The 22,904-nt window shown below is 41.7% G+C and overlaps 1 protein-coding gene across 3 annotated transcripts in view; it reads left to right on the top strand.

Annotated features, from left to right (window-relative positions):
- Positions 1–22,904, top strand: part of DDX42 (DEAD-box helicase 42) — a 63,066-nt gene that overhangs the window by 23,153 nt on the left and 17,009 nt on the right. The window contains exons 4-6 of one of the 3 annotated variants that reach the window (XM_055090338.1): positions 13,167–13,228; positions 14,527–14,563; positions 19,126–19,275. In XM_055090338.1, the coding sequence (XP_054946313.1) occupies positions 13,167–13,228; positions 14,527–14,563; positions 19,126–19,275 (249 nt within the window). Of the gene's footprint in view, positions 1–13,166; positions 13,229–14,526; positions 14,564–16,872; positions 16,947–18,244; positions 18,282–19,125; positions 19,276–22,904 lie in introns of those variants that run through there. The other 2 variants (XM_024130041.3, XM_024130042.3) reach the window with 2 other exon arrangements.

Consider the following 22,904-nt stretch of genomic DNA (forward strand, 5'->3'; position numbering starts at 1 on the left):
TTGTTTTTATTTCCTTTTCTCTAGGAGGTGGGTCAAAAGGATCTTGCTGTGATTTATGTCACAGAGTGTTCTCCCTATGTTTTCCTCTAAGAGTTTTACAGTGTCTGGCCTTACATTTAGGTCTTTAATCCATTTTGAGTTTATTTTTGTGTGTGGTATTAGGGAGTGTTCTAATTTCATTCTTTTACATGTAGCTGTCCAATTTTCCCTGCACCGCTTATTGAAGAGGCTGTCTTTTCTCCATTGTATATTCTTGCCTCCTTTGTCAAAGATAAGGTGACATTACGTGTGTGGGTTTATCTCTGTGCTTTCTATCCTGTTCCATTGATCTGTATTTCTGTTTTTGTGCCAGTACCATACTGTGTTGATTACTGTAGCTTTATAGTATAGTCTGAGGTCAGGGAGCCTGATTCCTCCAGCTCCATTTTTCTTTCTTAAGATTGCTTTGGCGTTTCGGGGTCTTTTGTGTTCCCATACAAATTGTGCAATTTTTTTGTTCTAATTCTGTGAAAAATGCCATTGGTAGTTTGATAGGGATTGCATTGATTCTGTAGATTGCTTTGGGTAGTATAGTCGTTTTCACAGTGTTGATTCTTCCAATTCAAGAACACGGTATATCTCTACATCTGTTTGTATCCTCTTTAATTTCTTTCACCAGTGCCTTATAGTTTTCTGCATACAGGTCTTTTGTCTCTTTAGGTAGGTTTATTCCTTGGTATTTTATTCTTTTTGTTGCAGTGGTAAATGGGAGTGTTTCCTTAATTTCTCTTTCAGATTTTTCATCATTAGTATATAGGAATGCAAGAGATTTCTGTGCATTAATTTTATATTGTGCTACTTTACCAGATTCATTGATTAGCTTTAGTAGTTTTCTGGTAGCATTGTTAGGATTCTCTCTGTGTAGTGTCATGTCATCTGTAAACAGTGACAGTTTTACTTCTTTTCTGATTAGGATTCCTTTTATTTATTCTTTTCTCTGGTTACTGTGGCTAAAACTTCCAAAACTATGTTGAATAATAATGGTGAGAGTGGGCAATCTTGTCTTGTTCCTGATCTTAGTCAAAATGGTTTCAGTTTTTCACCATTGAGAACGATGTTGGCTGTGGGTTTGTCATATATGGCCTTTATTATGTTGAGGTACGTTCTCTCTATGCCTACTTTCTGGAGGGGTTTTATCATAAATCAGTGTTGATAAAAGCTTTTACTGCATCTGTTGAGATGAATATACGGTTTTTATCCTTCAGTTTGTTAATATGGTGTATCACATTGATTGATTTGCATATATTGAAGAATCCTTTCATTCCTAGGATAAATCCCACTTGATCATGGTGTATGATCCTTTTAATGTGCTGTTGGATTCTGTTTGCTAGTATTTTGTTGAGGATTTTTGTATTTGTGTTCATCAGTGATATTGGCTTGTAGTTTTCTTATTTTGTGACATCTTTGTGTGGTTTTGGTATCAGGTGATGGTGGCCTCATAGAATGAGTTTGGGAGTCTTCCTCCCTCTGCTGTATTTTGGAAGAATTTGAGAAGGATAGGTGTTAGCTCTTCTCTAAATATTTCATAGAATTCACCTGTGAAGCCATCTGGTCCTGGGCTTTTGTTTGTTGGAAGATTTTTAATCACAGTTTCCATTTCAGTGCTTGTGATTGGTCTGTTTATAATGTGTTTGTATTTTTTTACAGTTATTTTTCCTGTAATCGATATCTAGTCGCATAGCGTTGTGGTCGGAAAAGATACTTGATACGATTTCAGTTTTCTTAAATTTACCAAGGCTTGATATGTGACCCAAGATATGATCTTTCCTGGAGAATGTTCCATGAGCACTTGAGAAGAAAGTGTATTCTGTTGTTTTTGGATGGAATGTCCTATAAAGGTCAATTAAGTCCATCTTGTTTAATGTGTCATTTAAAGCTTGTGTTTCCTTATTTATTTTCATTTAGGATAATCTGTCCATTGGTGAAAGTGGGGTATTAAAGTCCCCTACTATTATTGTGTTACTGACAATTTCCCCTTATGGCTGTTTGCATTTCCCTTATTTATTGAGGTACTCCTATGTTGGGTGCATAAATATTTACAATTGTTATATCATCTATTTGGATTGATCCCTTGATCGTTGTGTAGTGTCCTTCTTTGTGTCTTGTAATAGTTTTTATTTTAAAGTCTATTTTGTCTGATGTGAGAATTGCTACTCCAGCTGTCTTTTGATTTCCATTTGCATGGCATATCTTTTTCCATCCCCTTACTTTCAGTCTGTATGTGCCCCTAGGTCTGAAGTGGGTCTTTTGTAGACAGCATATATACGGGTCTTGTTTCTGTATCCATTCAGCCAGTCTATGTCTTTTGTTTGGAGCATTTAATCCATTTACATTTAAGGTAGTTATTGACATATATGTTCCTATTACCGTTTTCTTAGTTGTTTTGGGTATGTTGTTGTAGGTCTTTTCCTTCTCTTGTGTTTCCTGCCTAGAGAAGTTCATTTAGCATTTGTTGTAAAGCTGGTTTGGTGGTGCTGAATTCTCTTAGCTTTTGCTTGTCTGTAAAGGTTTTAATTTCTCTGTCGAATCTGAATGAGATCCTTGCCGGGTAGAGTAATCTTGGTTGTAGGTTTTTCCCTTTCATCACTTTAAATATATTTATTTTTATTTTTGGCTGCATTGGGTCTTCGTTGCTGCACACGGGCTTTCTCTAGTTTCAGCGAGCGGGGGCTACTCTTCATTGTGGTGTGTGGGCTTCTCATTGCGGTGGCTTCTCTTGCTGCGGAGCATGGGCTCTAGAGCGCAGGCTCAGTAGTTGTTACTCACGGGCTTAGTTGTTCCGCGGCATGTGGGATCTTCCCGGACCAGGGCTTGAACCCGGGTCCCCTGCATTGGCAGGCGGATTCTTTACCACTGTGCCACCAGGGAAGCCCCTTTTCATCACTTTAAATATGTCCTGCCACTCCCTTCTGGCTTGCAGAGTTTCTGCTGAAAGGTCACCTGTTAACCTTATTGGGGATTCCCTTGTATGTTATTTGTTGCTTTTCCCTTGCTGCTTTTAATGTTTTTTTCTTTGTATTTAATTTTTGATAGTTTAATATGTGTCTTGGCATGTTTCCCCTTGGATTTATCCTGTATGGGACTCTCTGCGCTTCCTGGACTTGACTATTTCCTTTCCCGTATTAGGGAAGTTTTCACTATAATCTCTTCAAATATTTTCTCAGTCCTTTTCTTTCTCTCTTCTTCTTCTGGGACCCCTGTAATTCAAATGTTGGTGAGTTTATTAAGTCCCACAGGTCTCTGAGACATAGACTGTCCTCAATTCTTTTCGTTCTTTTTATTCTGCTCTGTGATACTTACTTCCACTATTTTATCCTCCAGGTCACTTATCCGTTCTTCTGCCTCAGTTATTCTGCTATTGATTCCTTCCAGAGAATTTTTAATTTCATTTATTGTGTTGTTCATCATTGTTTGTTTGCTCTTTAGTTCTTCTAGATCCTTGTTAACCGTTTCTTGTATTTTCTCCATTTTGTTTCCAAGATTTTGGATCATCTTTAGTATCGTTACTCTGAATTCTTTTTCAGGTAACCTGCCTATTTATTTCCTCTTCATTTGTTCTGGTGGGTTTTTACCTTGCTCCTTCACCTGCTGCGTATTTCTCTGTCTTCTCATTTTGCTTATCTTACTGTGTTTGGGGTCTCCTTTTCACAGGCTGCAGGTTCGTAGCTCCTGTTGTTTTTGGTGTCTGCCCGCAGTGGATAAGGTTGATTCAGTGGGTTGTGTAGGCTTCCTGGTGGAGGGGACTGGTGCCTGTGTTCTGGTGGATGAGGCTGGATCTTGTCTTTCTGGTGGGCAGGGTCACGTCTGGTGGTGTGTTTTGGGGTGTCTATGAACTTACTATGATTTTAGGCAGCCTCTCTGCTAATGGGTGGGGTTGTGTTCCTATCTTGCTAGTTGTTTGGCATAGTTTGCTGGTTGTTGAGTGAAGCTGGGTGTTGGTGTTGAGGCGGAGATCTCTGGGAGAGCTCTCGCTGATTGATATTACGTGGGGCCAGGAAGTCTCTGGTGGTCCAATGTCCTGAACTCGGCTCTCCCACCTCAGAGGCTCAGGCCTGACCCCCGGCTGGAGCACCAAGACCCTGTCAGCCACACAGCTCAGAAGAAAAGGGAGATTAAAAAGAAAGAAAAATAAATAGATAAAGTAATATAAAGTTATTAAAATAAAAAATATTATTAAAATTGAAAAAAAATTTAAAGTAATAAAAAGAGAGCAACCAAACCAATAAAGAAGTCCACCAATTATAACAGTCGCTAAAAACTATACTAAGATAAATATAAAAATCAGAAAGTGATCAGTTGCATACAGCAAACCCCAAGTCTACAGTTGCTCCCAAAGTCCACCGCCTCAATTTTGGGATGATTCGTTGTCTGTTCAGGTTTTCCACAGATGCAGGTACATCAAGTTGATTGTGGGGATTTAATCTGCTGCTCCTGAGGCTGCACGGAGAAATTTCCCTCTCTCCTTTGTTTTCACAGCTCCTGGGGTTCCGCTTTGGATTTGGCCCTGCTTCTGCATGTAGGGCGCTCTCTGGCATCTGTTCTTTGCCCAGACAGGAGAGGGTTAAAGGAGCGGCTGATTTAGGGGGCTCTGGCTCACCCAGGCCAAGGAGAGGGAGGAGTACGGAATGCGGGGTGAGCCTGCGGCAGCAGAGGCCAGCATAACGTTGCAACAGCCTGAGGCGTGCCGTGTGTTCTCCCGAGCAATTTGTCCCTGGATCACGGGACCCTGGCAGTGGCGGGCTGCACAGGCCCCTGGGAGGGGAGGTGTGGATAGTGACCTGTGCTTGCACACAGGATTCTTGGTGCCTGCACTAGCAGCCTTAGCGTTTCATGCCCATCTCTGGTGTCCATGCTGATAGCCGCGGCTCATGCCCGTCTCTGGAGCTCATTTAGGCGGTGCTCCGAATCCCCTCTTCTCGCACACCCAGAGACGATGGTCTCTTGACTCTTAGGCAGGTCCAGACTTTTTCTCGGACTCCCTCCCGGTTAGCTGTGGCACACTAGCCCCCTTCAGGCTGTGTTCACGCAGCCAACCCCAGTCCTCTTCCTGGGATCTGATGCCCCCACCTGCCCTGGCGGGTGAGCAGAGAAGCCTCTCAGGCTTGTGAGTGCTGATCGGCACCAATCCTCTGTGCATGAATCTCTCCGCTTTCCCCTCTGCACCCCTGTTGCTGCGCTCTCCTCTGTGGCTCCAAAGCTTCCCCTCCGTCACACCCCTGTCTCCACCAGTGAAGGGGCTTCCTAGTCTGTGGAAACTTTTCCTCCTTCACAGCTCCCTCCCGGAGGTGCAGGTCCTGTCCCTATTCTTTTGTCTCTGGTTTTTCTTTTTTCTTTTGCCTTACCCCAGGTACGTGGGGAGTTTCTTGTTTTGGGGGAAGTCTGAGGTCTTCTGCCAGCGTTCAGTAGGTGTTCTGTAGGAGTTGTTCCACATGTAGATGTATTTTTGATGTATTTGTGGGGAGGCCCAGAGACGATGGTCTCTTGACTCTTAGGCAGGTCCAGACTTTTTCTCGGACTCCCTCCCGGTTAGCTGTGGCACACTAGCCCCCTTCAGGCTGTGTTCACGCAGCCAACCCCAGTCCTCTTCCTGGGATCTGATGCCCCCACCTGCCCTGGCGGGTGAGCAGAGAAGCCTCTCAGGCTTGTGAGTGCTGATCGGCACCAATCCTCTGTGCATGAATCTCTCCGCTTTCCCCTCTGCACCCCTGTTGCTGCGCTCTCCTCTGTGGCTCCAAAGCTTCCCCTCCGTCACACCCCTGTCTCCACCAGTGAAGGGGCTTCCTAGTCTGTGGAAACTTTTCCTCCTTCACAGCTCCCTCCCGGAGGTGCAGGTCCTGTCCCTATTCTTTTGTCTCTGGTTTTTCTTTTTTCTTTTGCCTTACCCCAGGTACGTGGGGAGTTTCTTGTTTTGGGGGAAGTCTGAGGTCTTCTGCCAGCGTTCAGTAGGTGTTCTGTAGGAGTTGTTCCACATGTAGATGTATTTTTGATGTATTTATGGGGAGGAAGGTGATCTCCGCGTCTTACTCCTCCGCCATCTCGAAGGTCCTCCTCTTTCCTATAGATTCCTAACTTTTCTATTGGGGAAGACCCTTCAATATTTCCTTTAGTATAGGTTTAGTATTGCTGTATTCTTTTAGTTTTTGCTTGTCTGAGAAATTCTTCATTTCTCCTTCTATTCGTAATGATAACTTTGCTGGGTAGAGTGTCCTAGATTGCAGATTTTTCCCTTTCAGGATTTTGAATGTATCTTGCCTCTCCCTTCTGGCCTGCAACATTTCTGTAGAGAAATCAGCTGATAGCCTTATGGGGGTTCCCTTGTAATTAACTTTTTGTTTTTCTCTTGGTGCCTTTAGAATCCTCTCTTTAACTTTTGCCATTTTTATTATAACACATCTTGGTGTAGGTCTGTTTGGGTTTATCTTGTTTGCCACCCTCTGTGCTTCCTGTATCTGGATATGTTTCCTTCTTAAGGTTTGGGAATTTTTCAGCCATAATTTCTTCAAATAAATTTTCAATCCCCTTTTCTCTTTCTTCTCTTTCTAGGATCCCTGTTATGCATAGATTGGCACTCTATATTACCCCATAGGTCTCTTATATTTCCTTCATTTTTTTTCATATGGGTTTCTGTCTGCTCTTCTTACTGGGTGGTTTCCATTATTCTATCTTCCAGATCACTTATTTGTTCTTCTGCATTATCTGTTCTGCTGTTCATAGCCTTTAGTTCAGCTTTCATCTCTTCTAATGAATTCTCTAATTTTTCTTGTCTCCTCCTTATAGTTTTTAGTTCCTTGTTATAGTAATCTGCATTTCTGTCGATAGCCTTTCTTAGTTCCTTCAGTTTTTTCATTATCTCCTTTTTGAACTTGGTGTCTGTTAGACTGAAGAGGTCTGTTGCATTGTTTGTTCGTTCAGGGGAATTCTCTCGATCTTTTAATTGGGAGTAGTTCCTCTGCTTCTTCACTTTAGTAATATTTCTTTTGCTCTATGAGTTTAGGAGAAACAATTATTTACTGTTGTCTTGGAGGGCTATTTTTATGTGGTATCGTCCCTGTGTAGCCTGTGTGGGTTTAATAATTTTGGGTGTGAGGGCTGTTTTTAGTATGGATGTCTGCCACCTCTTTCCTCAGTGTATGCCGGCCGTTATCCCGTTGATAGGAGGTGTGACTGGTGGTGTGACCAGAGCCTGCGCTGGATATTGAGCAGGGCCTCCTCTTTGCTCTCTGGTTGTCACTGTCCTGTCAGGGGCAGGATATGCTCCCTAGCTGTTGGAGTGGACACCCCCAGATCTGTTTCTGAGCTGCATTTCTGATCTGCAGTGTGAGGTAGGTGTGACTGGAGGGCTCCCACTGGGAGCGGAGCCACTGAGTATTCCTCCGCTGGAGCTGTTCATCTGTGAGTACCCTCTGCCGTGTCACCTTTCACCCACCGTGTGGGTTCACAGGGTACAGTGTTGTTGGTGTGGCCCCCGGCCCCACCTTAACCGTGGGTACACCAGCAGCAGGCCCTGGTATCTCTCCAGCGTTGTTTTTGCATGGCCAGCAGCACAGATCCACTGAAGTCAGGTCCCAGGACTGCAGTAGGTGTGCACCTGGACCTGCTGTGGGAGCTGTGGAGGCAGCTCAGACCCTGGCCGGGCCCAGCCCCCACGTATAGTGGTCCACAAAGCCCACAGCTGCTAAAGCCAGACCCATCCCAGCTGCGGGAGCACCTGTGGTCCGTTTGGTTGTTCCACAGGCACTGAATTTACAGAGTTGGCAGCAGAGGTCTAAATCCATGGTTCACGCAGCTGCTGGGAGAGATTTCAGCTCTGCTCGTGAGTCGCACAGCCCCTGGGGCTCAGCTGTGGTTTCAGCCACATCTCTGCATGTGGGCAACCCACTGGTGTTGCTCGTGGGGATGCTGAGGTGGCCGGGGCACACAAGCCTGTCCAGGCCGGAGGGGGCTAGGGTGGCAGCTGTGGCTCGCAAGCCTTCCAGGCAGTGGCCAGTGCCTGGGGAAGGAGGCCGCAGTGGGAGCCCCACCCCTCCCTTCGCATACCACTTAACATTGGTGCTTTGGTTTTGTGGTGGCCCAGGCTTCTTCTGAGAACGCTACTACTGCGGCACTCCACGCTCCAGCCCCTTCAGGCTGTCTCCACGCAGCAGCCAACGGCAGTCCTCTCCCCGGGTCTGTTCTCTAAACCCTGCATTCCAGCACCCTTCCCCCACCCCCATACCAGCAGAGGAGCTTCTCATGCTCAGGCTCCCAGGGCGGTGGCACAGACCTACCTTGTAGGTCTCTCTCTGTCCTGCCTGCCACAAACTGGTTGTTGCGCTCTCCTCTGAGCCTGAAGCTCCTTTTCTGTCCCAGCTAATCTCCCTGCTGGGGATGGGACTTCCCAGGGTATGGGAACTTCTTTCCTTCAGCTCCTTCCCAAGGGCGTGGGTCCCATACCACTTCCTCTTTTTTTTATTTTTTATTTTTTTTAAACTTTTCATTTATTTATTTATTTATAAAATTAATTTTATTTATTTATTTTGGCTGCGTTGGGTCTTCGTTGCTGCGTGCAGGCTTTCTCTAGTTGCGGTGAGCAGGGGCTACTCTTTGTTGTGGTGTGCAGGCTTCTCATTGCGGTGGCTTCTCTTGATACAGAGGACGGGCTCTAGGGCACATGGGCCCTAGAGTAGTTGTGGCTTACAGGCTCTAGAGCGCAGGCTCAGTAGTTGTGGCTCACCGGCTTAGTTGCTCTGTGGCATGTGGCATTTTCCCGGACTAGGGATCAAACCCATGTCCCCTGCATTGGCAGGCAGATTCTTAACCACTGCACCACCAAGGAAGTCCCTGTAGATGTATTCTTGGTATATTTGTGGGAAGAGGTGAGTTCCATGTCCTGCTACTCCACCACCTTGATTCTTCCCTCTCTTATTTTCTTTTTTTTAAAAAAATATTTATTGAAGTATAATTGCTTTACAATGGTGTGTTAGTTTCTGCTGTATAACAAAGTGAATCAGCTATACATATACATATATTCCCGTATACCCTCCCTCTTGCGTCTCCCTCCCACCCTCCCTATCCCACCCCTCTAGGTGGTCACAAAGCACCGAGCTGATCTCCCTGTGCTATGCGGCTGCTTCCCACTAGCTATCTGTTTTTCATTTGGTACGGTATATATGTCCATGCCACTCTCTCACTTTGTCCCAGTTTACCCGTCCCCGTCCCCGTGTCCTCAAGTCAGTTCTCTACATCTGCGTCTTTATTCCTCTCCTGCCCCTAGGTTCTTCATAACCTTTTTTTTTTTAGGTTCCATATATATGTGTTAGCATACAATGTTTGTTTTTCTCTTTCTGACCTACTTCACCCTGTATGACAGACTCTTGGTCCATCCACCTCACTACAAATAACTCAATTTCGTTTCTTTTTATGGCTGAGTAATATTCCATTGTACATATGTGCCACATCTTCTCCCTCTCTTATTTTCCTTCTAGCAGATGATCAAGCATGTTCATGACTTGCTTCATTTAATCCTCAGAATAACAAAGGAGAATAGGTAGAAAAACTATATATAAATATAATTTTTTAACTATTAAGAAAACTGAACCCTAAGATAATTCAGGTTCCTTCTCCAGATCACATTGGTACTGTGTGGCAGAGCTGGGACTCGAATCTGATTTTTCTTGCTTAGTAGTCCTGAGAACTAGCTTTCGTCCAGTACATAATGCTGCCTTCCTCTTGTCATTTGCCAGGTTCTGTCAGTCTTTATAGTATCTCTTGCATCTGTTTCTTTCTATGTTCCCTATAGTCATCTTATCTTATACCTTCGTTAACTCTTGCCTGATCTAAATTCTCTCCCTGCTTTAGGCTCCCTGCTCTCCCATTTATGTGGTATACAGCGACAGAGTAATTTTCCTGTCATGTGACTCCTCTTGCTCAAAAACTGTCACTTCATTGCTTATGAAGTGACATCCTTCTAGATTCCTCAGTTACTTGTTACCTAAAGTCTTCATCCAGAATTCATCTCTCCTCTAAGGAAGTAGGGGAAAAAAAGAATCCAATATAGATGTTTTTGTTTGGCCTAAACATTGCTTTTTTAAAATATGAGCCAACATTTTTAAGATCATGAGATTTCGTTGAAAAGATCAGACTCTTGAAAAGTGGAATATCTGGCAAGACTAGGCCTGCATTCTTGTGTGGCAAAAAATAGGCTGTTGTTGAGGAAATAGCTGCCTGCTTTAGACAAGGCAGCCTTTTTCTACTTCACCCATCAGTCCCTATTGTCTTCTTGACACTGAGGCCATCGTTTAGAACCATTTACCATCACACTTGTGCTGTAATTTTCTTATAGTGGAGAAATATTTTTCTCGAGCTTGGGTCTCTTATCAAATATTAGAAAATAAGACTCAGAGTTATGTGTTACAAGAAAAATTAGGGGGACTTCCCTGGTGGTGCAGTGTTTAAGAACCCGCCTGCCAATGCAGGGGACACAGGTTCGAGCCCTGGTCCGGGAAGATCCCACATGCCGCGGAGCAACTAAGCCCGTGCGCCACAACTACTGAGCCTGCGCTCCTGTAGCCCGCGTGCCACACCTACTGAAGCCCGTGCGCCTAGAGCCCGTGCTCCGCAGCAAGAGAGGCCACCGCAATGAGAAGCCCGCGAACCACAATGAAGAGTAGCCCCCGCTCGCAGCAACTAGAGAAAGACCGCACACAGCAGCAAAGACCCAAAGCAACCAAAAATAAATAAATAAAATAAATAAAATTAAAAAAAAAAAAAGAAAGAAAGAAAAATTAGGGCATGCTTCTGTAGAATATTCCTACTTACTAAAGTGCAAGCAAAGCATGTCTGTGTCAAAAGAATAGAACTTTTCTTATCCTGGCTTACTTTATTCATTGTCACATTGGTACCCATTGAGTATTTTGAGTTTCCCACCTTTGATTTAGAACATCTTGAATTATTTTCCGAAGAATGTATACATAAAAGGTAGCAGAGCCAGGATTCAACTCCAAAGCCCATATTCTTTTTGCTATATCATTCACTATCTGAGTTCTTGTAGCTTTGGGTATTTCTGCCATAATGCTTAACCAAAACTACTCAGAACATACATATGCTTTGCAGCATGGCAGCAATTTAGTAAATAGAGTATGTTAAATGATTCTCTCTAGAACTAAAGGCAATAAATAAATGGTTTGCCGTGTTTGAGATGTGTTACACATGTCTTTTTTTTCCCCCCCATCTTTTTGAGATATGGACATTTCCCAAAGGGCTTTGTTTCTCATTTCTTCAGATCCCTAGTGATGAATTAGAATAAAAATCAACTTTTTATTTTCTATGTTTTGTTTGTTTGTTTGTTTTTGCGGTACGCGGGCCTCTCACCACTGTGGCCTCTTCCGTTGCGGAGTGCAGGCTCAGCGGCCATGGCTCACGGGCCCAGCCACTCTGCGGCATGTGGGATCCTCCCAGACCGGGGCACAAACCCATGTCCCCTGCATCGACAGGCGGACTCTCAACCACTGTGCCACCAGGGAAGCCCCCTCTATGTTTAAATTTAGATTTAATGTTTGGTAATGCAAGCTGGCATAGCCATTTTTGAGTAGGAGTATCCAAGAATGGCCCAAATTCTCTTGCTTGGAATTTCAAGTAGTTGAAGCTGTTTGGAGGTTAAATCTTCCTGATATAGTATCATTCTTCTGGGTATCTTTTTGGTATAGTATCCAAAGGGGTTTTGCTGATTTTAGGACAGAGAGATTGGCTATTATCTGGTCTTGGGGAGAGTATTGTTGCCAAGGTATTGCATTAATCCCTGATCTCAGGTGTAAACTTTTCTAGAAGGTGTAAACTTTTCTAGTGTTTGAACTAGATGAAGATTGATTTTTAACTAGTGTTTCAAAAAAGATTTATGTAGGCTAAAAAATATGTTCTGTAAGTGTTTGTGGCCCTTTTCTTATGTTATATTGCATAGTCATCTTCACTTCAGCCGTAGCCTTTACTATATCTTACGTGTGGCTCAGTCCCTTGAAAAATAGAGTGTTTATGTGTAATATTTCTTTTTAAAATAATTCTTCTTTATCAGGAACTTTTGTGTGTGTGTGTGGTACGCGGGCCTCTCACTGTTGTGGCCTCTCCCGTTGCGGAGCACAGGCTCCGGACACACAGGCTCAGCGGCCATGGCTCACGGGCCCAGCCACTCAGCGGCATGTGGGATCTTCCCAGACCGGGGCACGAACCTGTGTCCCTTGCTTCGGCAGGCGGACTCTCAACCACTGCGCCACCAGGGAAGCCCTATCAGGAACTTTTGATTAGATAGAACATCTGACTATGCCAGGTTTATATATAGTGGCATTTTTTTACATCAAAGGATTCCGAAAAACTCATGTTGCTTTGTAACAAGAAACAGTTATGCAGAATGTGTTTTAACCTTGGGGAAAATTAGTTAATTCTTCTGACCTTGATTTTGACATGTATAAAACAAAGAATTAATTTAGATCAATAATTATCAATTTGCTGTGTATAAGAATTGCCTATGGAAAATGGAAAAACTACATGCATTTAAGTCCAACCCACGGGGTTCTGATGTAGTAGGTTTATTTAGATTAAGGTTTTTCAACCTCAGGATTATTGACATTTAGGGCTGGATAATTCTATGTTTTGTGGGCTGTCCTGTGCATTGTAGGATGTTTAGTAGTATCTATGGCCTTTACTCACTAGATGTTAGTAACAATCCCCCACCCCAAGTTATGACAACCAGAAATGTCTCCTGACGTTACCAGATATCCATGGGGGACAAAATTACCCCAGGCTGAGAACCACCTTCCCAGAGCCAGATCTAGAAATCTGCACTTTTTACTAGCCCCATTGGTAATTATATCATTAACTCTTAAAAGTGATCAATCAAGAATTTTTGCTAATTTTTCCATGCATGGTATATTTGCAGATAAAAATTAAGCAATCCATGTACAGTCAAGTTTTTAGAACGTTGGGGTATTTCTCTTTAAAAAATAATTGTCAAACAATTTGATTGCATCGAAATGCAATTGTTAAAATGCATAGCTAAAACTGTGGTGGTGCTTGTTTGAATCTAAAAATTCTTTATAAAGAAATCTCCCTTTCAGTGTTTTTAGTTGGTGATTCCTTGCGGCCTTTTGTTTCATTAGGATCAAGCGGCTAGAGACATGAAGAGGCTTGAAGAAAAGGACAAGGAAAGAAAAAACGTAAAGTAAGTTGTTTTCTTCTCCCTCAAAAAAGTTACATAAAAATTGCTACAGTATTGCAAAGCCTATACCCCCAAAGTTTATACAGAAAAATTAAAATACACAAATGACTTAAAGTTATTCCTGTATCTTGAGTAATATTTCTTGTAGTAATTAAAAAGCATTCTTTTTGGTATTCAACTATAAATAGCTTTTAGTAAACACAAAAATGAGTTACAGAGAGAATCAAGAGAGCATCATTACTAAAGTTTGGGTTCATTTTTCAGTCTTGTCCCATAACTGATATAAAATAGGCTTATGCCTATGTGATTGATTTTAAGAAGTAATGGTGATTGTATACAAAAAACTGTATATTTTTAATAAATAATAAAACCTAATTTATTTAAGGGGTGACATGCTTTAGCCACTAGTCAGAACTTGAAATACTTTATTTTCTAGGAAAGAGAATTCTCCTCGTCCCCTTGCTAAATATACTCTTCTTAAGGCTTTTTTACCAAGTACAGGGAGGCATGGTTGGACTTTACCTCTAGTTGGCAGTCAGTGCTCAGGCCCTCCCCAAGGTTCCTGTGCCATACGGAGGTTCAGCCCTCTCTTTGGTGCTTACTGTGTGCTGCATCCTCTTCCAGCTGCCCTTCACTTGTGGTGCTGCTTGCCTTAGGGATAGCAAGCGCTCTAGGTTAGGCAGAAAGTCTGATTAAAAAGAGATGCTTATGGGAACTAAGCAACCATACTGTCCACAGCTCCTGAGAGATGCAAGTGGTGATGGTCCACTTCTCCATGTGAACTGTTTGGGAGTTTTAGTCCCAAATTTTAAAGAGTTGATGTAGTTTTTCTCTCTGTCCCCAAGGATTTTGGCTGAATGCAGTTGCTCCAGGGCTAGAAACTCTGGGGCACATTAAGAAAGTTGTGACAATCTTTTTAGTATATACCAAATGCAGGGTTTTTTTTTTTAATATAAAATGCTTTATATTAAACACTGTACTGTTTGTTGTATGGGGTTGACAAGGCTAGGGTCCTTGGGTATCTCTCTTCAAAAGTTTTTACTCCCTATGTTCTTGTTAGTATTTGATGTTTCTAGGGGTACCATATCATCCCATTGAAAAGAAACTCAAACTGTGGCTTATAGAGTGAAACCAGACGTATATGATGGATGGATAGTTTACAGTGTGCTTATTGCTGCTTTATTATTATTAGTGTTGAGAGTTCCTGTGCTGTATGGAATTCAACACTAATGTGCTATAAGTATGGAGCTGGGTATGTGGAACATTTGCAGGGAAGTTTGTTTCTCCGCTTGTTTTTCCAGGGGTATTCGAGATGACATTGAAGAGGAAGATGACCAAGTGAGTTCCTATGCAGTATTTCTTTTACTTTTACCCCACAAAGTCTGTACTGGGGACAAGCTAGAGCTTGCCTTCACTGAAATGGCCATTCCTGACGTTCAGCAGGGAATGTCATTTGACTTGCTGCTTTTCTGCGTGTGTGACCAGTTGGTAATATAAAGATTCATATGACTTTCCCCCATGTTGAAGATGGAACTTTTGATCAACTATGATATCAAAAGCAAATACGAGCCTTATCCAGCTTGACTTTTTTAATCCAAAATTAATGTTTGTTCTGATAAATCAAGGAGTAGAGTAGAGTGGGATCTACGGATGGACTCTAGCAACATCTAACCTCTACCTGTTTCTAAGAGTTCTGTTTGTGATTCTTGTGTTTCAAGATGGAACATTAATTAAATGACTGTCCTTTAGTATTTTTTTTCGTTAGTATTTTTTTTTTTCCCATTCAGTTGTGGGATGGTGAGAAGGGAACCAGAGTGAGCCTTTCCCAGGTTTGTGACCCTTCTAATCAGTGTCACCTTCCAAACTTGGATTGGTAAAGCCACAGCATGTGTTCCACAGCTCTGGGCAGGGTAGGTAGGCACCCCACCCGAGGAAGGCTGTGGAACAGACAGATATATGTCTTCTTTTAAGCAAGCTAAATCATTTTATGGTAGTAACCGTCTCATTCATTTCCTCTGATTGTCCCTCTGAATACTGCTATTGTTAAAGGAATCATTGCTAGTAAGAGGCTTGGTAGGTATTTAAACTGTGCAGTTATCTGTACACTGTGTGCACTAATTACAGGAGCAGAAATGTTCTCATTTTTACTTGGGTATGATTATGTTCTTGTGCTTTCCTGCAGGAAGCTTATGTTCGGTCCATGGCAGAGAATCCAACTGCTGGTGTGGTTCAAGAGGAGGAGGAGGATAATTTGGAGTATGATAGTGATGGAAATCCAATTGCACCTTCCAAAAAAATCATTGATCCTCTTCCTCCCATTGATCATTCAGAGGTATGGTGTTTCTTGCTGAATTTGACTCTTCTTTCAAGCTGATACAGTTTTCTAGTGTTTCAAAAAAGATTTATGTAGGCTAAAAAATATGTTCTGTAAGTGTTTGTGGCCCTTTTCTTATGTTATATTGCATAGTCATCTTCACTTCAGCCGTAGCCTTTACTATATCTTATGTGTGGCTCAGTCCCTTGAAAAATAGAGTGTTTATGTGTAATATTTCTTTTTAAAATAATTCTTCTTTATCAGGAACTTTTGTGTGTGTGTGTGGTACGCGGGCCTCTCACTGTTGTGGCCTCTCCCGTTGCGGAGCACAGGCTCCGGACACACAGGCTCAGCGGCCATGGCTCACGGGCCCAGCCACTCAGCGGCATGTGGGATCTTCCCAGACCGGGGCACGAACCTGTGTCCCTTGCTTCGGCAGGCGGACTCTCAACCACTGCGCCACCAGGGAAGCCCTATCAGGAACTTTTGATTAGATAGAACATCTGACTATGCCAGGTTTATATATAGTGGCATTTTTTTACATCAAAGGATTCCGAAAAACTCATGTTGCTTTGTAACAAGAAACAGTTATGCAGAATGTGTTTTAACCTTGGGGAAAATTAGTTAATTCTTCTGACCTTGATTTTGACATGTATAAAACAAAGAATTAATTTAGATCAATAATTATCAATTTGCTGTGTATAAGAATTGCCTATGGAAAATGGAAAAACTACATGCATTTAAGTCCAACCCACGGGGTTCTGATGTAGTAGGTTTATTTAGATTAAGGTTTTTCAACCTCAGGATTATTGACATTTAGGGCTGGATAATTCTATGTTTTGTGGGCTGTCCTGTGCATTGTAGGATGTTTAGTAGTATCTATGGCCTTTACTCACTAGATGTTAGTAACAATCCCCCACCCCAAGTTATGACAACCAGAAATGTCTCCTGACGTTACCAGATATCCATGGGGGACAAAATTACCCCAGGCTGAGAACCACCTTCCCAGAGCCAGATCTAGAAATCTGCACTTTTTACTAGCCCCATTGGTAATTATATCATTAACTCTTAAAAGTGATCAATCAAGAATTTTTGCTAATTTTTCCATGCATGGTATATTTGCAGATAAAAATTAAGCAATCCATGTACAGTCAAGTTTTTAGAACGTTGGGGTATTTCTCTTTAAAAAATAATTGTCAAACAATTTGATTGCATCGAAATGCAATTGTTAAAATGCATAGCTAAAACTGTGGTGGTGCTTGTTTGAATCTAAAAATTCTTTATAAAGAAATCTCCCTTTCAGTGTTTTTAGTTGGTGATTCCTTGCGGCCTTTTGTTTCATTAGGATCAAGCGGCTAGAGACATGAAGAGGCTTGAAGAAAAGGACAAGGAAAGAAAAAACGTAAAGTAAGTTGTTTTCTTCTCCCTCAAAAAAGTTACATAAAAATTGCTACAGTATTGCAAAGCCTATACCCCCAAAGTTTATACAGAAAAATTAAAATACACAAATGACTTAAAGTTATTCCTGTATCTTGAGTAATATTTCTTGTAGTAATTAAAAAGCATTCTTTTTGGTATTCAACTATAAATAGCTTTTAGTAAACACAAAAATGAGTTACAGAGAGAATCAAGAGAGCATCATTACTAAAGTTTGGGTTCATTTTTCAGTCTTGTCCCATAACTGATATAAAATAGGCTTATGCCTATGTGATTGATTTTAAGAAGTAATGGTGATTGTATACAAAAAACTGTATATTTTTAATAAATAATAAAACCTAATTTATTTAAGGGGTGACATGCTTTAGCCACTAGTCAGAACTTGAAATACTTTATTTTCTAGGAAAGAGAATTCTCCTCGTCCCCTTGCTAAATATACTCTTCTTAAGGCTTTTTTACCAAGTACAGGGAGGCATGGTTGGACTTTACCTCTAGTTGGCAGTCAGTGCTCAGGCCCTCCCCAAGGTTCCTGTGCCATACGGAGGTTCAGCCCTCTCTTTGGTGCTTACTGTGTGCTGCATCCTCTTCCAGCTGCCCTTCACTTGTGGTGCTGCTTGCCTTAGGGATAGCAAGCGCTCTAGGTTAGGCAGAAAGTCTGATTAAAAAGAGATGCTTATGGGAACTAAGCAACCATACTGTCCACAGCTCCTGAGAGATGCAAGTGGTGATGGTCCACTTCTCCATGTGAACTGTTTGGGAGTTTTAGTCCCAAATTTTAAAGAGTTGATGTAGTTTTTCTCTCTGTCCCCAAGGATTTTGGCTGAATGCAGTTGCTCCAGGGCTAGAAACTCTGGGGCACATTAAGAAAGTTGTGACAATCTTTTTAGTATATACCAAATGCAGGGTTTTTTTTTTTAATATAAAATGCTTTATATTAAACACTGTACTGTTTGTTGTATGGGGTTGACAAGGCTAGGGTCCTTGGGTATCTCTCTTCAAAAGTTTTTACTCCCTATGTTCTTGTTAGTATTTGATGTTTCTAGGGGTACCATATCATCCCATTGAAAAGAAACTCAAACTGTGGCTTATAGAGTGAAACCAGACGTATATGATGGATGGATAGTTTACAGTGTGCTTATTGCTGCTTTATTATTATTAGTGTTGAGAGTTCCTGTGCTGTATGGAATTCAACACTAATGTGCTATAAGTATGGAGCTGGGTATGTGGAACATTTGCAGGGAAGTTTGTTTCTCCGCTTGTTTTTCCAGGGGTATTCGAGATGACATTGAAGAGGAAGATGACCAAGTGAGTTCCTATGCAGTATTTCTTTTACTTTTACCCCACAAAGTCTGTACTGGGGACAAGCTAGAGCTTGCCTTCACTGAAATGGCCATTCCTGACGTTCAGCAGGGAATGTCATTTGACTTGCTGCTTTTCTGCGTGTGTGACCAGTTGGTAATATAAAGATTCATATGACTTTCCCCCATGTTGAAGATGGAACTTTTGATCAACTATGATATCAAAAGCAAATATGAGCTTTATTCAGCTTGATTTTTTTAATCCAAAATTAATGTTTGTTCTGATAAATCAAGGAGTAGAGTAGAGTGGGATCTACGGATGGACTCTAGCAACATCTAACCTCTACCTGTTTCTAAGAGTTCTGTTTGTGATTCTTGTGTTTCAAGATGGAACATTAATTAAATGACTGTCCTTTAGTATTTTTTTTCGTTAGTATTTTTTTTTTTCCCATTCAGTTGTGGGATGGTGAGAAGGGAACCAGAGTGAGCCTTTCCCAGGTTTGTGACCCTTCTAATCAGTGTCACCTTCCAAACTTGGATTGGTAAAGCCACAGCATGTGTTCCACAGCTCTGGGCAGGGTAGGTAGGCACCCCACCCGAGGAAGGCTGTGGAACAGACAGATATATGTCTTCTTTTAAGCAAGCTAAATCATTTTATGGTAGTAACCGTCTCATTCATTTCCTCTGATTGTCCCTCTGAATACTGCTATTGTTAAAGGAATCATTGCTAGTAAGAGGCTTGGTAGGTATTTAAACTGTGCAGTTATCTGTACACTGTGTGCACTAATTACAGGAGCAGAAATGTTCTCATTTTTACTTGGGTATGATTATGTTCTTGTGCTTTCCTGCAGGAAGCTTATTTTCGGTACATGGCAGAGAATCCAACTGCTGGTGTGGTTCAAGAGGAGGAGGAGGATAATTTGGAGTATGATAGTGATGGAAATCCAATTGCACCTTCCAAAAAAATCATTGATCCTCTTCCTCCCATTGATCATTCAGAGGTATGGTGTTTCTTGCTGAATTTGACTCTTCTTTCAAGCTGATACAGTTTTCTTTAGCTTTAATATTTAGGTTTTCCCAGTATCCTGATTCGTACTCCTTATTATGTCATGAGACTATTTCTTTGGGCTCTTGTCATCTTTACCAAATGGTTGAGTCAGAAGGTGACTGAGTGGTTGAGACTTTGTAGCCTATAGTGTTGAAGGTACAGCTGAGTCACTTGCTCACATTCAGTGTTTTTCAAGCAATTGTACTTGTTTTCTACACCATCACTTACCATCTTCATCTCACAGTGGGTCCGTGGGCCTGCATTTGCTTTTTTAAAAATTAATTAATTTTAAAATTTATTGTTTATTTTTAAAATAAATTTATTTTATTTATTTTTGGCTGTGTTGGGTCTTTGTTGCTGCGTGCGGGCTTTCTCTAGTTGTGGAGAGCGGGGGCTACTCTTTGTTGTGGTGCATGGGCCTCTCATTGCTGTAGCTTCTCTTGTTGTGGAGCACGGGTTCTAGGTGCGCGGGCTTCAGTAGTTGTGGCACACGGGTTCAGTAGTTGTGGCGCACGGGCTTAGTTACTCTGCGGCATGTAGGATCTTCCCGGACCAGGGCTCGAGCCTGTGTCCCCTGCACTGGCAGGCGGATTCTCAACCACTGTGCCACCAGGGAAGCCCCTGTATTTGCTTTTTAAATCTCTGTAAATCTTTAGTATTTCTCCCAAATCTGGGGCAGATGAGAGGGTGTTCCTTCAAAGTGGAACCAGGAATTATATGGCCCTTAAATCAGGAAAAGGAAATGAGAATATCATTGTACTCACTTGCGGGGGAGGGGGGATCAGTATTTCATCCAGGTTAAATATCAGACTAGACCTTGCATACAGTGATTCTAGATCTAGAGCAGTGGTTCTCAAAGTGTGGTCCAAGGAGTCCTAGAAGGATCTTTTCAGAGTCTACAAAGTCAAAAGAATTTTCATAGTAATGCTGAGATCATTTACCTTTTTCACTGTGTCAGTATTTGCACCAATGACTAAAAGCAATGCTGACACATTAACATGAATCAGGACAGTAGCACCAGTTGCTTCTCCCTGCCAGATCATCACAGTCACACACCGCTCCCCCCGCAAAAAAACCAAAACAAATACAAACCAGTTTCACTTAACAATATCCTTGATGAAACAGTAAAAATTTTTAAATCTTGACCTTTATGTTAACATGTCTTTTTATCCCGTGACTAAATGGGAAGGGCAAATCATTTCTATTGCATGCCAAAATATGACAGTTGTCTCAAGGAAAGGCACTTAGGTGTTTGAGTTGTGAGCTAAGCTAGCTGCTTTTTTTTCATGGAACACCATTTTCACTTGAGAAAATGAATGACACTTCAAGGAAAACAGAAGTGTCTGTTGCCAATGATAGAAAATCAAGCTTTCAAGCAAAAATTAGAATTTGGGAAACTTATATTCACCACGGTGAGCTTGATAGCTTTCTAATACTTAAAGTCTGTTGATAATCAACCATGGTATATGTAGTTTTTTAAATATATAATGAAATGTTTTCGATGATCTGCAGACCATCTCAGTGAACCATTGTTTTCAAATGGCCGATACACGATGTTACAAAATCATGCATGAGTAAAGGCTCCATTCAAAGTGCATGATAGACCGATGAATTATAATGTAACAGAATGTAAAAGTTCGTTGATACAGTTTCAGATTACACAATGAAAATAACCTTTAAGAAATGTCCACTTGTCAAGGTTTAGTGTAGTATTGAAGAGGAGTCAAAGTCCACAAGCATCTGAAAAGATTATTAATAAATACTCCTTTCCGTTTTCCAACTACATATCTTTGTGAGGGCAGATTTTCTTCCTTGGCTTTAATCAAAACAACATTGCAACAATTTGAATGCAGTAGGAAATATTTTCTTAGACATTAGAAAGATTTGCAAAAATGTAAAGGAATGTTATAAAAAAAGTTACTTTTATTAAAGCATTTGTTAAAGTGTGATGGGTTTGTTGTGGGGTTTTTTTAACATCTTAATTGGAGTATAATTGCTTTACAGTGTTGTGTTAGTTTCTGCTGTATAACAAAGTGAATCAGCTATATGCATACGTATATCCCCATATCCCCTCCCTCTTGCGTCTCCCTCCCACCCTCCTTATCCCACCGCTCTAGGTGGTCGCAGAGCACCGAGCTGATCTCCCTGTACTGTGCGGCTGCTTCCCACTAGCTATCTATTTTACATTTGGTAGTGTATATATGTCAGTGCTACTCTCTCACTTCATCCCAGCTTACACTTCCCCCTCGCCTTGTCTTTAAGTCCATTTTCTGTGTCTGTGTCTTTGTCTTTATTCCTGTCCTGCCCCTAGGTTCATTAGAACCATTTCTTTTTTTAGATTCCATATATATTTGTTAGCATATGGTATTTATTTTTCTCTTTCTGACTTATTTCGTTCTGTATGACAGACTCTAGGTCCATCCACCTCACTACAAATAACTCAATTTCGTTTCTTTTTATGGCTGAGTAATATTCCGTTGTATACATGTGCCACATCTTCCTTATCCATTCATCTGTCGATGGACACTTAGGTTGCTTCCATGTCCTGGCTATTGTAAATAGAGCTGCAGTGAACATTGTGGTACATGACTCTTTTTGACTTATGTTTTTCTCAGGGTATATTGGGATTGCTGGGTTGTATGGTAGTTCTATATTTAGTTTTGTGAGGAACCTCTATATTCTCCACAGTGGCTGCATCAATTTACATTCCCACCAATAGTGCAAGAGGGTTCCCTTTTCTCCACACCCTCTCCAGCATTTATTGTTTGTAGATTTTTTGATGGTGGCTATTGTGACCGGTGTGAGGAGATACCTCATTGTAGTTTTGATTTGCATTTCTCTAATGATTAGTGATGCTGAGCATCTTTTCATGTGTTTGTTGTCAATCTGTATATCTTCTTTGGAGAAATGTCTGTTTAGGTCTTCTGCCCATTTTTGGATTGGGTTTTTTTTTTGATATTGAGCTGCTTGTAAATTTTGGAGATTAATCCTTCGTCAGTTGCTTCATTTGCAAATATTTTCTCCCATTCTGCGGGTTGTCTTCTCATCTTTTTAAAATAAATTTATTTATTTATTATTTTTGGCTGTGTTGGGTCTTCATTGCTGTGCACAGGCATTCTCTAGTTGTGGCCAGTGGGGCTACTCTTCATTGCTGTGTGCAGGCTTCTCATTGCAGTGGCTTCTCTTGTTGCGGAGCACAGGCTCTAGGCACGCGGGCTTCAGTAGTTGTGGATCACAGGCTCTAGAGCGCAGGCTCAGTAGTTGCGGCGCATGGGCTTAGTTGCTCCGCGGCATGTGGGAATCTTCCTGGACCACGGCTCGAACCTGTGTCCCCTGCATTGGTAGGCGGATTCTTAACCACTGTGCCACCAGGGAAATCCCTTTTCATCTTTTTTATGGTTTCCTTTGCTGTGCAAAAGCTTTTAAGTTTCATTAGGTCCCATTAGTGTTTTTTTGTTTTTGAACATTTTTATTGGAGTATAGTTGCTTTACAAGGTGTGTTAGTTTCTGCTTTATAACAAAGTGAATCAGTTATACATATACATATGTTCCCATATCTCTTCCCTCTTGCGTCTCCCTCCC

This window comes from Physeter macrocephalus, chromosome 14 (genome assembly GCF_002837175.3).
Source record: "Physeter macrocephalus isolate SW-GA chromosome 14, ASM283717v5, whole genome shotgun sequence".
Lineage (NCBI taxonomy): Eukaryota > Metazoa > Chordata > Mammalia > Artiodactyla > Physeteridae > Physeter > Physeter macrocephalus.